General features: G+C 49.7%; 1 protein-coding gene across 4 annotated transcripts in view; it reads right to left on the bottom strand.

The window, feature by feature from the left end:
* Window positions 1-240: 240 nt before the first annotated feature.
* Window positions 241-13,045, bottom strand: part of TNIK (TRAF2 and NCK interacting kinase) — a 142,099-nt gene continuing 129,294 nt past the window's right edge. For 3 of the 4 annotated variants that reach the window (XM_082766842.1, XM_082766845.1, XM_082766843.1), the window contains 8 exons: window positions 12,353-12,523; window positions 11,909-12,052; window positions 11,193-11,327; window positions 10,528-10,628; window positions 8,787-8,936; window positions 7,495-7,654; window positions 7,004-7,143; window positions 243-5,034 (listed from right to left, as the gene is read on the bottom strand). In XM_082766842.1, coding sequence (XP_082622968.1) covers window positions 4,951-5,034; window positions 7,004-7,143; window positions 7,495-7,654; window positions 8,787-8,936; window positions 10,528-10,628; window positions 11,193-11,327; window positions 11,909-12,052; window positions 12,353-12,523 — 1,085 coding nt within the window. In that variant the 3' untranslated portion in view covers window positions 243-4,950. Of the gene's footprint in view, window positions 5,035-7,003; window positions 7,144-7,494; window positions 7,655-8,786; window positions 8,937-10,527; window positions 10,629-11,192; window positions 11,328-11,908; window positions 12,053-12,352; window positions 12,524-13,045 lie in introns of all 4 variants that reach the window. The other variant, XM_082766844.1, reaches the window with a different exon arrangement.

The following is a 13,045-nucleotide window of genomic DNA, read 5'->3' as shown; positions in this document are numbered from 1 at the left end:
GGGTTAATGAGAAACCCGTCTCCCCAGCACTTATATCCTCCATCTGGCCGGCCCTGAGCCCTTCCTGCCAATCCCGTGAAATTTTGGGGGGGACAAACGAAAGAACGGGACGGCCCCAAAGACAGGGGGTGGACCTGGGGGGTTTTTGGCTGTCCCTTGGTGAGGCAGCCAGCAGCACCGGGATGTGGTGTGTGGGGGGCTCGGGGATGTGCCGCAGCTGGGCTGTGGGCGCTCTGCACCCGTCTTGGCTTCCACCTGGGATTTGTTTGCTGAACCCCCAAACATCTCGCTGAGCTTCAGCAAGAAGAAAACTTCCCGGCACGTGTAGCAAAGATGCTAGAAAACGAGTGGTTTATTTCACCATCACTTGGCACCCTGTTGAAAACAGCTTTGTGTGTGTGCGTGTGTCGTGCACGCAGAGGATGCACAAACCCCGAGGTGTGCGGGTCTCTTTGCAGCCACCGCCGCACACCTGCAGCCAGGGAAGGAGAGCGCTGTAGGCATGGACGGAGACACGACACAGCAAAACAGCCCAGAAACCACCACGAGGCCGTCCCTGTTCGTTACGAAGCCCACCACGGGGCTCGCGCCGTGCTGCCGATGCTGCCGATGCTGTCGGGTATCGCTGCCCTGCCGAACTTTGCACCTTGATGCAAAATCTGGTCTGAGCTGGTCTCGTGGGCGCGGGCTCTGCCACCATCAGCTGGCGATGGATGCAGAAGCCAGCGCGGGCACGCCAAGGCCTGACTCAGCCCCGAGGTGATTAACGCGCCCAAGGTGAGCTGCGGTGGCTTTGGCAGCCGAGGTAGGGTGAGTCACCGATGCTCAGGCAGCCTTCACATGGGCGCTACATGCACCTTCTACGGAGGAAGAGGAAAAAAAAAAAAAAAAAAGAGAGAAAAAGACCACTAATCTTTGCTCTGGTCTCAGAGTAAAACTTTAACCTGGGCAAAGTGTTTGCTGCATTCCTGCGCGCATTGATCGCGGCCCTGCCAGCTTCGGGAGGATCTGGGACACTTGCACGTGTCCCTGCATGGGGTGCCTGAGGTGAGGAGAGCAATGGGGGCACCGGTGGGGCGTGGATGATGGGAAACACCAAAAAAAGAGAGCGGGGTGATGCTGGGGTACCCAGCGCTGTGATGCACACTGCCAGAGACTTGCCCCTGGGCGAAGTTTTAATTAAATACGTTAATTAAATACATTAAAGCATGCATTTGGCTCCTGGTGGCACTGTCACAGCCCAGCCCATGTTTTTCTGAACTGGGCTCTGGATGTGGCCGTGTCGCCTTGCACAGGTTTGCAGTGGGCAGCTCAAGGCTGGCTTGCAGGTGGGAAAAGGCTGCTTGGTGTCCGAACCCAGGGCTGGTGCACAAACCCAGGGCTGTTATAAACCCAGAGCTGATGCGTAGACCCAGGGCTGGTGTGTAAAGCCAGCGCACGACCCCAGGGGGCTGTCAGCTCAGCGCCTGCCAGCGCACAGCGCTCCTGCTACCAGAGCGAGGTGCCCGAGCCCAGCCCGCCCGTGCTGGAGGAAAGGCGGCCCCAGGAGCTGCAGGAGCAGAAGGAAAAGGAGCCGCACGCCCGGGTGCTGAAGGCACAGTTCTGGCTGATGCCAGAGAACGAGGGCGGTGGTCCTGCGAAATGCACAGATAAAAACCCCGCTGTGCACCCTCGGCGTTGTTTGCCCACAGCAGCACTCCCACTGCTGCTCGGCGGGTTCCTTATTAATAACGTGCAAGATCCACGCGCGGTACCGCGCCGCTTGGTCGTCCCCGCTGCCTACTATGCCGTGCCTACCGCAATTAGCGGTGCTGCCAAACACGATGGGATGCGATAAAAGCCCTGGGTTAAGGTTTGTGTCAGGCTGAAGAGCTGAGCGTGCTCTCACAGCACTGAAAGCGGCTCAGAGCACGGACAGCGAGGTTTCTCTGTGCTGGGGTGGCCGAAACACCCTTGCTGTGGTCCTGGGCTTACTCCGAGGCAGCTTTCTTGCGAAAAGCAAACCACACGAAGCAGGAAAAATAAACCAGGAAGACGCAGCTCCTAGGGCTGTGGATCTCCAGATAAAAGCACGATGGTGAGAAGCACACCGGAGGTTTGCATGGGAGCGTTACGCACTGCAGGACTTCAGGCACATCCAGGTAACACCACCCGCGGCCGTGGCGGTTTGCAAGGGGAGCGCTTGGGCTGGGTCTGGAGGTGGAGAGCGGTGCCAGAGCACCACAGGGGGACATGGGCAGCCAGCAGACACCTCTGGGATGTGTCAGTGGCGGCAGCATCCTGCTCCCTGAGCAGGATTTGCTGAACAAACCAACCTCTGCCGGGTCTCGCAGTGAAGCAGCGAGTGGTGCCCGCGCCATGCCCGGCACGCAGCCTCGGTGCCCAAATCCCTGCACCAGCTGTAAGGGGCCAAGAGGCCAGGGCTGAGCCCAGGAACCGCAGCCCCACAACCTCATCCAGCCCCCAGCCTCCAGGGGCACGTTTAGGGCCACCCTGAGCATTCCCCTTCCGTCCCCACATACATGTATGCAATACCAACCCCAAAAACACCCTGCAGTGAGAAACGTGCCGCGAATCGCGCTCTGACAGGGGGTTGGAAACGCTTTAAATCTGCAACAGGCTCAAATGCATCTCACACTGGAACCTTTATTTCTCATTCTGGGATGCCCCGGCCCCTTTGTACTCATCCTGCCCCAAAATGTTGCTTCCTGAGACCCTCCAGGAAAACAGCATCGTGGCTCCGAGCCCTGAGAAGCCACTGGAGCCCGGAGACTTGCTGCCAGCTATCGCCCCGCGTGGTGCTCACAGAAATCTGAGAGGCATGGCTTCGTGTCGAAGGCTTGTGCTTTATTGCAGTTGGCACCAGAAATGCTTTTGATCTGTTATGTCCGTGTACACACTGTAAACAGAACCGTGTTAATATTGGCTTCTTAGGATTGTTTCACATGACTCCGTGGTTTTAAAAAATACATTCACAAACTAGCGTATGTTTAAACACAACGATTCCTTTTTATTTCATAACTGTACTCAAAACCCCACAATTAAAAAATAATAATTTAAAGCCGTGTATTCTGAACCAGTCACATCAAGGAGGGGAGCAAAATAAAGAGGAAAGGAGAGTCATCAGTTTGCAACATAATTTAATAAACCCCTCTGGTTTCAGGTAGCGACCACAGAGAAAATACAAAGAGCTGGTGGCAATCAGTCTGCGACGGGACTTGTCCCGGGGTTTGTTCCAGCACCGTGGTATTAGGGCCGGCCCAGCAGCTTGTGGGGCCGTGCTGGACCAGAGGCAAGTGGCCAGCAGCAGGAGGGTGCCCGGTGCCCACGAGGTGGCCCAGGAGGCTGCCCCCACCAGCACCGAGCCGCGTGGCTGTGGGCATCGTGTCCGGTCCCATCCCGACCCATCCCATCCCCACCGCTGCACCCCCCCGGCAAGCAAACATTTTTTGCCCTGGATAAAGATTCGAGTTTGACCAGGTCCTGTTGATTTAATCATTTTTTAATAAAGCCATCGTTACTGAGTACACCAAGATTGCCAGGTAAGCTCTCTATATGTCGCTGGAGGTAACAGTGCTGTGATCAACAGCAAAACAACAAAAACAAAACAAAAACAAAAAACCCAACCAAAAAAAAAAAAAAAAAAAAAAAGAGAACAAAACCCAAAACAAAACGAGGTAGGTTAAAAACCAGCAACACAGACCTTGTTATGCGACACCCCAATACCACAGGCGGCCATGCTTGCAGCTACTGAGAAAGAAAACCCCAGATACGCACTGAAAATGTAAATCAACTGAGCAGAGTTTATAAGGACACGATTCAACCTGAACTAAACACACACACATTTCGGCACAGATGTTGTCTTCCACTGTATGTTGGGTAATTCGTAGGGAGCGGAGGGGGCAGAAAACGAGTATAGATTCAGACCCTTGGCCGAAGAAACCACACACATATATATAGTTTGAAGCTCTTTACAAGCCCGATGCAGCAAGGCGCAGGGTGGGCGGCTCGCTTCGGCCCCGTCGCCTCCAGGGGCAAGCGCCCGCGGCTCGCGGCACCTCCGGCATCGGGCCCGGTGCCCGCGGCACCCCCGGGAGCCGTCTGCGGCCGCGGCCCCCCCGCGGCACCCGGTCCCCTCCGTCCCCGTCCCGGTGCCCCCGTGGCGGGTGGGCGGCCGTCCTCTCCCGCCAGCATCCGGAGCAACAGCAAACGGCACCACTGTCCCTGTCACGACACAGCACTGGGTGAAGATCCATATAGAAATATGGATTGACAGACTTGACAAAAATGGTAGCTGATTTTTATTAGTCTAAGGCTAGTAGCTTAGCCATTTAAAATCCATTTCCCAAAAGAGGGGAAAAAAAATCTATTATTTTTCTCTTCTTTAAAAATCCGTTAAGCCGTTGCTGCCAAAAGCAACATGTAAATGTTGGTGAAGGCAAAAGATTTCTAAAATTACCCAGCTATACGGTTATGGCCTTCATCACAAAGATAAAAGGTACATTTATTGTGCTGTCTCTCACCAGATTTAATTGGTAACTTTACAACATACTATATATTTGATGCTAGCAGGCAGACAGAATTAAAAACAGACTTTTTGACACTTGTTTCTTTCCCCGTTCTTACAAAGTAGGGGACAAAGAAAAAGTAAAATTAAAAAAAAAAAAAAAAAAAAAAAGAAAGAAGAAAACTCATAACCCACTATAACACAGCGTAATCAGGAGACCTGGGGAGGTGGTGTCCCTATTCCAAGCGCGAGCGCCCGTCCCTGCCGCGCGTGCCCGAGCCCCCCGGAGCCGCTCCCTGGGGCAGCGCTGAGCCGGCGAGGGGAGCGTGGGGAGCCGTGATCCGCAGGGCCCTCCGCACCTGCCTCTACAGTGTTAGTCCACGTGTTTAATGTCCTTTAAATTAGAAATAATGCCACGGAGGTAAGTGCCGAGTGCTCCTCTGTTACCAGTTCATCATGGAGTTTCTGTTGAGGGTCATGAAAAACACTTGGCTGCTTCCTCCGGATCTCACCGACGCGAAAAATACCTGGATGGAGACAAAAACACCCCGTATTAAATGCTGGCAAGGGTGAAAAGGAGTTTATTGATTGTCTTGTGAACCAGCAAAGCAAGAGCTGAGCCACACCCCGTGCAGTCTGCTCCATCCAGAACTGCCTCTCTGCTCTTTTCTCTGGGTGACAGCAGAAACGTGGGCAGAGATGTGGGAGCTGCTGGACCCAAGGGGTGCTCGCAGTGCCTGCAGCCCAGCCCGGGGAAGCGGCTGCCAGCGAGAGCAGCGCGGCCCTGGAAGGAGCCAGCCCAGCGAGGCCAAGCAACGCTCGGCTCAAATCCCAAGTGCTTATTAGTAAACACCGTAATAAAACCTCCCTCGCTATCACCACTGCAGAGAGCAAGGTTTGGAAAGCCTTAAAAATACCAAGTTTATCACACAGCACTGCCATGGCATCATTTATTATGCAACATTAATGTGACTGCTTCCAGGGCTTTATATCCTGCTAAACGTTAACCATTTGGGTCAATACGGTAGTTATCTGCCTTGGCTGAAAATGCTCTTCTTTGCAGAGGTTAGTTACGTTATTTCAGCTACTTCTGAATGCTACGTCAGGGAAAACTCAAACTTTCCTTCAATATTTTCAAGACACACAAAGCCATCAGGGCTCTCTAGGAAGAATATGCAGTTCGGTGCTTCCGTCTCGATCCACCAACATCTGACCACAGTGGAAGTCTTAAAAAATAAGTCATTTGCAAGTATTTTAAGGGGACACTTCTTCAGCTTCTGCTGCTAAAGTATGTGAAGACTTCGTCCTTTCTGAAAATAAAATCATTCAGTCTTCACAGCACTTTCATGATTAGCCTCTTGCCCAGAAAGAGAAACATCTGTTTTAGGTATCTCAGATGCACCAGTGGTCAGCTGGTTCCATCATTTTAGAAAAATAGAGGTGCTTTTTACCCCCCAGCATTCTTAGAAAAGGAAAAAATCAATAGGAACAAAACAGAAAAAGCCCAATTTAAATGAACAATATAAAACCTAGAGTCAGGTTCTCAAAAGTAAGAAAAAAAAAAAACAAAACAACTAAAGGTATTTGGACACAACTAAAATTCAGTTTCATGGGCAACTTCGCACGAAATACCTCAATTAAAAGATAAGGATACGTTTTTTCCAGAGTCCCAATGTAACTTCATGCAACAGGTAGGCCAACTAAATAAACTAATTGCGGCCTCAAATCTTGTTTATTGCATGTTATTAAACCCTGCTCTGGCGACACAGCAATCAGTTTCTTCACGTGTTTTGAGCTTGTGCTCTTTACAGAAGAATTCCCCGCTCCATGGTCCTGGTTTATCCTGGTGAAATCTTGTGACACGAGGCAATACCGCCAGCAGAAATCAGATCTCCGCATTCAACCACCTCTTCCATGAAGATATCCCTTCTCCTCCAGGCATTTCTTCTTCCCTCATTCCCTGCACACCTTCCTCCCTCAGCAACACCCAAGCCAAGGGTAATCTGCACAGCCATGAAACTTGACCACGCAGCTCTGGTGCCCCTCCAGAACAATATTTATCAACGTTGTCCATATAAAGAGATGGGGGTCCGTGCAAAAAATAGCTTATCACAGAACTACAAAGGCATCTTAATGTCTCTACACCCAAGTTCACATTAGGGTTACTTCCACAACCTTACTGCTACCATTTCTCAACTTTTGCAGTTTATTTGGTGGCCTCAACAATTAACGTTCTGATGCAACACTTGAAAGAAATTCAAGCCAAGTCAACGGAGACCTCAGTTTGAGGTGGAAGAGATCTTGGTTGATATTCCCACCACAGGCTGAGATCTACATCCACTGAAGAGAATTAATTGGGACTGGTTTTATGGGTATTGTTTATTAAACAGGACCTTCAGCTTAATTACTTATTAACCCCAAGATAAACTAGACCCGAAGTCTAAAAGTAGTTGGTTGTAGCGTAAAGCATGGATACAAGCTTTGAAGTGGACTCACCTTATCATTTCTTTCACATAGAAACTTTAACCTTTGAGCTCGCTTGTGCATAAATACTCCGTCCAAATGTCCTGTCTCCACTGACCGGATTTCAATAGCTTTCTCTCCCCAGCCCATTATTTGATTGGAATGAATGTAGGCTGTCAAAAGGAAGCGTTTGGCACATGTTACTACAGGTGTTGAGCTAAATATTACACAAACACGGATAAAATATTCGGTAAGTCATCTGCTTTTTCTGTGCAGGACCAAACTGTATAAATTTAGCAAGTGCATCTCTTATCTGGCTGAGAGAAATCTCCTTTGATAAACAAAATCCCAAATGACTAACTCAGCATCCTTGACTCTGCATCTTACACTGTTACCTCTGACCTAACACTAACCAGTCCTCTACTAAACCACATCACTGAGCTCTACATCTAAACGTCTTTTAAAGACCTCCAGGGATGGTGTCGTATGTGTTTTATGCAGGTGAAGAGGAAGGGTTGACCTACCCACAGAAGTAGGCATCTCTCCCCACTGGAGCACCACATCTTTAGTTATCCGTCCGTAGGTGTTCACGTACACGCCTTCGTCCTCGTAGCACACAAGCATCTCCATCCCGTCTGTTTTAGGCAGGATGACAATGGCGTGAGGAGTAATATTGCCCTGAATCTGCAGTTAAAATAAACCCTACAAGTCAGAATTACATTGAATGGAGAAAGTGGTAGGGGGAAGGGAGCAGAGCCTTAGAAAAAACAAAACCCAAAACCACACCGAGAACAAAACCCTCACTCCATTCAACAAACAGGCATCAGCTTTTAGAGATAAGCTTGAAGGGGAATAAACTGTCATGTTTACCCTACCATCAAAGCTGTCGTAGACATCAAGGATAAACAGGTTCAGCAATTATAGAGAGATCACAACATATACGCCCCCAAGAGTGACGGCTGACACTTGGCAGTAACACAAATCAGCAACTGTTGACTGATGAATCCATCTTCTATTCAAATTAAGGCAAATAAACCCAGAATTTTACAGGTAGCTCTAGGGAGGAAACATTCCCCTTTCCTGAGGGTAGTAACAGTAACTTTCCACCCCCACCTGACCTTCCATAGGTAAGAAAAAAAAAACGTCCCAAACTGCCCCCATATTTCTCCTGGGTTTCTTGCCAGCTCTTGCAGCAGCTCTGTTGCTCTACTCAGCAGTTCCTGGATTCCATCAATAACACCATTTTTCCCCCTAAGCCCCTTTCTCATGCTGATTGGTACAACAGCATGGATGGAGCTTAAATAAGTCACCAAGAATATCCTTATCTACAATATTTTTGTAGCTCTGGTTCTTTCTTGAAATAGCCTATGGACCTGAGAGAGAAGCTGTGGTGAGTCTCCGCTGCCCGGGAGTTGGGCATTTCAACCTACAACCTGGCTGAGATTTGGGCTACCCTAATCCTGCAACCTTTGCTTGGGCAAACTGCACTGCCTCAGGGCATCTCGCCCTACAAAGAGCTCCGTTACTGCTCCATGCGGTGTCAGGACTAAGATTCTCCTTTCTGTGGGACCTGGCAACCTTACACCTGCCTGCTTGGGCGCAAGGACAGCAGTGGCCTGTGTGAATGATGGCCATGAAGTTGGTGATACCTCCGCGTCCTCTTTAGGCAAGCTATCAGTGAGGATGGCACTGGAGAACGTCGTACCCAGGGCAGGATGTCCCCTGACCAGTCAGCATTTCTGAGACACCAAAAGCCCGGCCAAACCTTGCTGGGGACCTGCGTTAGTCATGCAGCAGCACTCCCCCATGTACTCACGTGAGATGGTATATAGATATCATAAGAGTTCCCAGAATCTACATCAATCACATGGAAACCAGTGTGGGATCCAAAGATAACCTTGAGTCTCTGACCCTCTTCTACAGTGAGATCGACAAGCAACGGTTTGTGCTGGAGATCTGCAAAAGACTTTTATAATCCTTTCAGTGAGTATCACGGAAAACCAACAGATCCCTACAGCAGACTGGTGCAGTTTTGAAATCGCATTTATTTGACCGTGTTTCCTATTAAACGTGTCATTATTTATATTCCTGCCTCTGTTCCTACGTCAGACACATCAGGGGTATTACGCACTCACTCCAGCCATCCGAGCAGAGGTGCTCACCCTTGCCAAGCACAGCTTTTCCCCAGGAGCCCGAGGCCAGCCCGACAGTTTGGTCTCTGAAGGAAGGAGCCAGAGACCTTGGTTGTACATCAGCATGCAGTTCAGCCAGCATGCAGGGACCCCCCAGTTCTGGTGCTGCTCAGCGTAACAAGAGCAAAGTCTGCACACAGCTGTGAGCAGCCACCTCCCCTCTCGGTGGGTATCACCGCTCCAGTTTGGGCAGCTAAAACAAGTAAAATCAGACATCCTTTATCCTGTTCAAGCTAACGTGCTGGGTACACGTTGGGATAAGCTCCCTGGCATGGACCAAGCTGGGACAGAGTACGTCCTCCCATGGCTTAGGTCTCCAGCAGGAGGGTGAAACACCCCCAGGGAGAGAAAAGGGAGAATTGCCCCCTGCACAAGCACCCCTCTGACTCCTGACAGGGAAAATTAGTGAGTGGAAAAGCAGCAGCAGGAGCACCAACCAGCATCCTAACTGCAGCCCGTGGAGGCTGGATCCCAGGCTACTTAACTGCTGCTGAGCTCTTCAGATCACCCAGTCCATTTATTCTGGCTTTTGTTCAGAGAAAGCAAATGTGACCTAATACTGAATAAGCCCATTTGTGCTGGAAGGATGCAAAATGAGATTACTCAGCGTGAAAGTCTCCAGAAGGCACTGCCCCTTGTGACTTGCTGCTGCACAGAGCTTAGAAGGAAAAGTGCTTTAAAGTACTGAGTACAAAATACCCGTTGGCAGGTTATGTAGGAGAAAGGTCTCACTGAAGGAAACTGAGGTAGATGAAAAGGGAGAGAAAGAGAGAGGGAGAGAAAGAGTGGGTCATTCTCCTGGAATTTCTATCTTGAAACAGAATCCACATTGCAGAAGGGGAGAGGACCTTGCAAAATAAAAATGGAAAACAATGCCAGCCCGTTTTCATATTACACGTGGAAAATTAGTCAGAAGTTAAAGCAGGCAAACGAACACAAAAGAAAAGCAACCCAAAACCCCAACTTAATTTTACTCAAGGACACTTGGCCAGCTTTCTGCAAACTTCCCCTGTGAAGCCTCCCAGGAAAAGCTAGAATTAATGCCTAATTGTTAGCCATAAACAGCGCATATCACATCTCTTCAGCCAGGAGTTTCAGAACTCGCTGCCAGGGGAAGTACAAGGATGATAACGTTTCTGAGGAGTGCTTTTGTTTGCGTCCTTGAGACCTGAAAGGCCTGGCACCTTGCAGCAAGTCTGTCAGGAATCGCTGCGGGTGCTTCTCTTCATCGGCTCTCAAGAGACTGAACCCAAGTCTCAGGTCCCTGAGGACTACATAAGCAAGACACTTTTCTGTTCTGCATTGTACAGAAACCTTGCGTATTTGCAACCACAGAGCGTATTTTGGTAGCCAGAAAAAACGTACCTTAAATGCCATAAACTTGTGATATGGTTTAGGAGCCCAAGCATAGATCTCTACAGCATTCTTTAAGGCAATCACCAAGAACTTGATTCTTTCATATTTCACTAAAATTAAAAAAAAAAAACAAAAACAAAAAAAACCACAGCAATGTTTAAAACATTCACTTCTGCTTTGTGACTGAGTAATTTATCTCTAAAACCAGCTTCTAAGGCTCACCCTCTGTTGGTTCCCATGTGGTAAAATGTCCACCTAATACATATAGATAATATCAAAATTATTTGTGGCTCTGGTCTGCCCGTAATTTTAAGAGAAATCATCAGATCAAATCTAAGACTATAGAATAAACATCTCCAAGACTCCAAGTGTCTTTTGCCTGTAACATATGCAGTACATGACTAATCAGATAAAGCAGAAGATGTTTAACAACAAGCCATTTTATCACATAGGCTATGATAGAAGAGCTCCCAATGCCCAGTGCTGTGGAGCAGGCAACCAGCCCTCTGCATCCAGTTAGCATCACCCTCTCCAGGCTCAGAGCTATGGACACAATGCACCTTCTCAGTGCGAGAGCCAACCAGATGCTATTTTCACAGCTGTAGTGACACAGAAAATGCCTCCAGCCATTTTCCCACTGGCGCCAGCCCAGCAGGGTGGCCCCAGCCACTCACCAACTTTGTAGTGGATGCAGCCTTCCAGGTCCCCAACCGTGATCCAGCCCTGCTTCTTCTCCACTTCGGGGTCGTTGTGTAAAATCCTGTTTCTCAGCCAGGACAGATAGTACACTCGCAGCTTGTTCTTCTTTCCTGTTGGCAAAGGAAACCTGGCCATAAGAGGCAGTGAGAAGTAACAGAGCACCACCCAGCCCCATGGAGAGCCCCAGGCTCCTCCTCTCTGTATGCCACACAGGGCAAGCAGAACATGCTTGCACGGAAAACCTTGAGATTTCAGTGTTTATTTTCACTAATGTATTTCACTAAGATAAAATTTAAGTTATTTTCAAAAGGAAGTTGAAATAATAATATAGTTGGTTTTGTATTTTTGCTTGTGCCTTCGTCTCCCACTCCGCTGGCAGATGCGGTACGAGCTGGGCTCTGCTTACTGCAGGCTGGAAACTCCAGCTTGCACAAATCGGTGCTCACGGAGAGAGAACCAGGCATGGCAGGGCCAGGAACGCAGCTCTTACACCTCAGATATGGCTACACAAAATGAGCCTTTCAGCTCCGGCATGGAAGGCTCTCATTTTGGACAGAGAAACCTGGGAACACCGCTCTGCTCACCCAGCTCTGCCTGCAGCCCTGCTGGGGAGCAGTGAATGCAGCTGATGTGTGAGTATCGACTGGGGAATATGGACGAGAAGGTTATCGATGGGGTGCGAGAGGGGTACCTGATATTGTTACAAGGACGTTCAGGCCCTCGAGCACGTCCATCTGTTGGAACCGCCGTCTGTTGATGAGGTTGTACACCTTCCCCTGCCCGCTTCGGTCCAGCAGCATCAGGCCATTTTCTGTGCCCACCAGCAGATTTACACCTGAAATGGAGATAGCAATGGGCACATGGAGCCACAGCTTCTGCCCACCAGCGGATTGCACCCCGAGCTCATTCTTCACCACCACCCCATGACAATCACAACTAAGGGCAGCGATCCCACAGACCAGAAGTATCACTTTTACACCAAAGGGCCTCGGGGACAGAGCTGGCATTAGCCTTGCCCAGGATGGAGAGCAGGACAACCAGAGGCAGGAGCTCGGTTCTGCCATAAAATGGTGTCGCACTGCTAGCCACATCCCCTAAAAGCTCTGCCGAGGGCACAGTGGGACCAGGAGCTCACCCCACAAAGCAGCACAGAGTATCTCTGAGTTGAAGCGCTTCTTGTACTTCCTTATCTCCGGGGTGTCGCTGTGGGGGCGGATGTTGGTAGGGTTCACGTTCACCACGGAGATCTTCCTGGCTTCGTTCAGCTTGGCCTGCTCCTGTCTGAGCAGCTCGCTGGTGAACAGTGCTGACAAGGAAACAACAAAACGACAAGGTGTGACTGATTAGAGGAAGAAAACCCTTGTTTTATCTTCTGATGGGAAGTTATCACTATGCTACAAGCCATTAGTTTTGAGAGGTAACATCAGTAGTTCCTCACGGGTTGGAACCAACACCAAAGCCCTAAGAGGTGATGTCCCCTGGCCTCCTGCCCTGCCCACTGAGATGACCAGCCCTACCCTCTACCTGCCCGCCCTCATCCATCCATTTTCAATGAATTCTGAACACGTGCAAGCTTTCTGAAGCAGCTGCCACCTCCTGACTCTGCTAGAAACATTTCTGCCAGGTGCCTGGGCAGAAAGGGATGTGTGGATTTCTGCTGCTCCCTGTCTTCTCTCTGACCTTTCTGGTGGGATTTCACTGGTGGGGGGGAAGGAGTTGGATGGAAATTGGAGAACATGAGGGTACAAACTCAAATGATCTTTGGACAAGGGTAAGTGAAATCTGAGAGGTTCCATGGGGTTATTCAGGCCCCACAACCTGGTTTCCA

This window comes from Aythya marila (genome assembly GCF_965140915.1).
Source record: "Aythya marila genome assembly, chromosome: 9".
In the NCBI taxonomy this organism is placed as follows: domain Eukaryota; kingdom Metazoa; phylum Chordata; class Aves; order Anseriformes; family Anatidae; genus Aythya; species Aythya marila.
This window is presented reverse-complemented; position numbering and strand designations above follow the sequence as displayed.